The sequence below is a fragment of the Citrus sinensis genome, chromosome 3 (assembly GCF_022201045.2).
Source record: "Citrus sinensis cultivar Valencia sweet orange chromosome 3, DVS_A1.0, whole genome shotgun sequence".
NCBI lineage: Eukaryota > Viridiplantae > Streptophyta > Magnoliopsida > Sapindales > Rutaceae > Citrus > Citrus sinensis.
In genome coordinates, this window is record NC_068558.1 from 11,609,584 (window position 1) to 11,613,623 (window position 4,040).

A 4,040-nucleotide genomic window follows, 5' to 3' on the forward strand; every position below is an offset into this window, starting at 1 on the left:
CATAACCACCAACTTTGTTATCTTGAATCTAATTACATGTGCTCGGATAACAAAAATATGTGGCCTGGAAGAAGAATCACGCCTCGATTAGCGTTTAATGAAAATATGATTAGGGTTTAACAAAACTATGATGAATGTAGAAATGGGTTCATAGAGTAAAAATTTTATTTTATTAACTATATTTTAATGTCCATAATTGTACTTTAATTTAGGGGTATTTTGATCAACAAAGATCATTTTTTAAAATAGGTTTACTAAGTAGTTTGGTGGGTTCAAATAACCCCACCCTAACCTCAATTTAAGCTAGTCATATTTTATTCTCTAATAGTGGCAATTTGAAAACAGTGGCTGGCTGGGTTTGTAATTTGAGGGTCAGGGACGGCGGCGGCTGGTTGGTATTGGGTGTGAGGGAATTTTAGGTTTAGGGTTTGTTTTGTAAATTAGGTTAATGAATTTTTAATTTCATCTGTAATTTTAAAACAAAAAATATAAGGAACTTTTTAATTTAAATTGAAATTAAAAATAATAAATCGGGCCAACTCCATGTTTTGTTGCTTTCTGTTAGATCGGGTTTAGGCAAGCCCAAAAAAGTATGCTAAATCCAGGCCCTAGCCCCGGCCTCTAGCCTAATTTGACTAATTACCCAATTTATTTTCAGTAGAAATGACAATTTTTACTTAAAACTCCATAGTATCTTATAGAAAAGATTGGAGCTTGGTCACGTGTTCGATTGGTGTTATGCTGGAGGTTCAACTTCAGGTGTGGTTGAATCAGAGTCTCGGATATGGCAAAGGCTAGTCCTACACACGGCAAAGGCCAAGATGTGGCCAGGTCATTGTCTAAGTGAAATCATGGCAAGGTCATAAGTTCAATGGGCGTTATGGCAGAGGTGTGGCCAAGTCACAGTCAACCAAACACAAGATGGCAAGTCTATTAGAACAAGATACCGACACAAATACCACTGGGTAAGGCAATGGGATACGATGCTACCGCCTTCCTAACTCTCGCGGATCCCGAGAGACTGAGGGAAATGGTGGATGTTTCGAGCTCGAATCAATTGTGCATATATCTGCTGCTTCCCGCAGGGGAAGGGGGTGGCGCTGGGAAGATTAAAAGATCATGTATCCCACGAAACAATATAATATTTCAGGATCTTTTCCTAATCTAATTTTCCTAACTTCTTGATAAAATCATGACACGTGACAACTATGATATTGTAGTGTTTGAATTCATTTATTTAAAAAATAAATCTAATAGCAAACAAGAATCCCAATTTTGCATTAAGAACTCCTCTTCTTGTATGCTCTTTTCAAACCTAGCTAGCAACTTTTCAACCCCATTGGGATAATTTTTACATTTATTCATCTGATAAATGTAAAAAGAGATATAATTTTACATTTTTTTTAATGGAAAAATCGATGTGATGAAAAAAAAAAGATAAAAAAAGGTGGAAAGTAATTATTTACAATAAGAGAAGCAAAAAATTATATATGTCTGTTACTACCTAATAAGGAGAAAATTTAATAAATAGATAACTCTCAACTATTGAATATCATAGACATCATGTGTCGTAGTCTAATTAAAAAATAAAAAATTAAATTAGGAAAAGAAAAAGAGCTAAGGAAAAGTAGATTAAGAGAGAATAAAATTATAAATATATGCCAGAACCACCTTTTATTCATCTGATCGTGTTATTGTACGTTCAAACAAGCTAGCACAAAAAATGAAAACTAATCGCTGATCGATTAGTCCCATATAAAAATAAAAAATAAAAATAAAAATCATTAATTTATTAGTTTATTAATAAACAAACAAGACAAGACAAGACAATAGCTTCCTCTCGTTTGATGGTATTTACTTGTTGGGAGCCTTTATGAATCCAACATGCGTAGAGTTTGGGAATTTAGTAAGAGTCTTCAAGTCATAAGCAATCCAACATCTCGATGTCTCTTGGTGGTAAAAATATCCCAAGCACTTGCAATCGGAAGTACATTTCCTGCCACAGTCTTCAACTTTAATGGCTGCTCCACTTGTATACTTACTCATATAATGATCGACCCCTTCAACCTTGTGATAATGAAAATCATTTGGCCTACAGGAAGTCACTTTCTTCGGCTCACAATCCTTGCTCCACCCAAGCAAACCCTTCTCCGTAGGGCAAGCAACGCATTGATTTTCATCACAGAGTCCAAATTTGCCGCATCTCTCAGGCAGCTGACACTCGTTCTCCCAAATTGAATCTCTGTCGAAGAGAGTGAACGTTACTTCCGTGGGCCCCCAATCAACCTTGTCGTAATAAGTGTAGATCTTGAGATTTCCATCAATTCCAAGCCGCAGAAACGATATTGTGCTGTCGTATTTTGGTCTAGCCAAAATGTTACCATTGGCTGAAGAATCCAGGGTTTGTACAAAAGCAACCGCTTCATCAGTTTCCGGGCGGGAGTTGAATGTTACATTCTGTAAAGAGACATCTCGGGCGTTAAACCAGTCATATGAAGTGAAGTAGAGAACGGGCTCGGGAGAGTTGCTGCTTTTGTAGTACATTGCTGCTCTTTTGGGCTCCATCACGAAGCTGTAAGGGCCGTCGACGTTTTCTTCAGCGGAGAGTCGGCTGACAAGCTTGGTGACCCCACCGACACGAAGGGATTGGCCCGCCAAGAGAGTATCAGTTGGATAATCAAAACTCTGCCAAATAAATTTACCCTTTGAGTCATAAAGCACCATGTTGCCATTTGAGAGCAACTTAAACCCTACAACACCTTTGTTGGCAGTGTTGGTTTGCCAGACAACGGTGCCGTCGGCTTCGGCCAAGACAAGATTCCCGTCGGTTCCCAAAGAGAAGGTGGCGTTTTCGCGAACCGGTTTGCCCCGGTTGGCTTCCCAAACCCAAAGGAAAAGCGGCTCGTTTCGTTGAAGACCCAAGCGGAGAGCAAGGGTGTAAGCATTTGGGGTTGTGTTGTAAAACGCAAGCTGGAATGGAGAGTTGAAGATGCTTAACATTCTGTAATTTGCGTCGTATTCATTAACGTATGGCCCGAACTCTCCTTCATTCACAAACTTAAATGTTTCAGAAGGAGGAACTTTAGCATTAGCTACGAAGAAAAGGAATGATGAGAGGAGGAACAAGGAGAATGATATTGCTGAGGAAGATGACATCTTCATGGCTTGGTGATGAATATCGAGCTGAGGCAGGTCGTTACTTATTTATAAGAGTAATGATACAGCCACAAACTCTTGTACAAACTTATTTTGTACAAACTGATGTGGCATGATAAGATTGGTTGAATTAAATATCACTTGGCTCACATGATTTGTTTTTATTAATTTATATTTTCATTCAACCAATGAATTAATGCCACGTCAGTTTGTACAAAATAAGTTTGTACAAGAGTTTGTGGCTGTATCATTACTCTATTTATAATGTCTAAAGAGAAACAAGTTGCATCTGTTACAATTTTGTTCCTCTTTCGTAAAAATCCTCGTCAAACTATGCTGCTTGCAGCTACACGGCTTTGCAAATGCAATGCAATGGCAGTCTCCGTCTAGCTGTTATCTATTGGACAAATTTTAGACTACATCAGAATTACTATATTCAATTAGAGTGCTGCTAGACATCTAGAAATGTGAGAGAAGCACGAAAGAATCTGTTTTCTTTATTATTTTTTTATTAATATTTTAATTTTTTTAATTAAAGAAGGGTGAGAGATTTTAGAAGTGAAACGGCAATACATGTTTCTCTCGCCCTTCTAGATACCAAACATTTTTCATTCAATTAATGGAAGAATGATATTTGTAATTTAATAAAATATAACTAATAATTTTATATATTTTTTAAATAAATACATATATATTATACATGTATTAATTAAATATAATATTTTTAATGTAATCTAAAATTTCTCAATCAATTAATACACGTGACTATTATTCTAACACCTGCCCCTTGATTCCCCATCATTAGCACCCTGCTTTGGAACCAAGCAAAATAACATTTTGCCTCATTTTCAAGAATTTATGTTGTATGCAGTAGATTGGCATCT

The 4,040-nt window shown here is 36.7% G+C and overlaps 1 protein-coding gene across 1 annotated transcript; it reads right to left on the reverse strand.

Moving 5' to 3' along the window:
• Positions 1-1,671: 1,671 nt before the first annotated feature.
• LOC102619802 (epidermis-specific secreted glycoprotein EP1-like) lies at positions 1,672-3,209 on the reverse strand. Its single transcript, XM_006477673.3, has one exon. The coding sequence runs from the start codon at positions 3,160-3,162 to the stop codon at positions 1,855-1,857; it is 1,308 nt and encodes a 435-aa protein (XP_006477736.2). The 5' UTR covers positions 3,163-3,209; the 3' UTR covers positions 1,672-1,854.
• Positions 3,210-4,040: the final 831 nt, after the last annotated feature.

Bases quoted from the DNA above. Each gene is read 5' to 3' on its own strand.
- LOC102619802 (XM_006477673.3), bottom strand. From the start codon at position 3,162: ATGAAGATGTCATCTTCCTCAGCAATATCATTCTCCTTGTTCCTCCTC.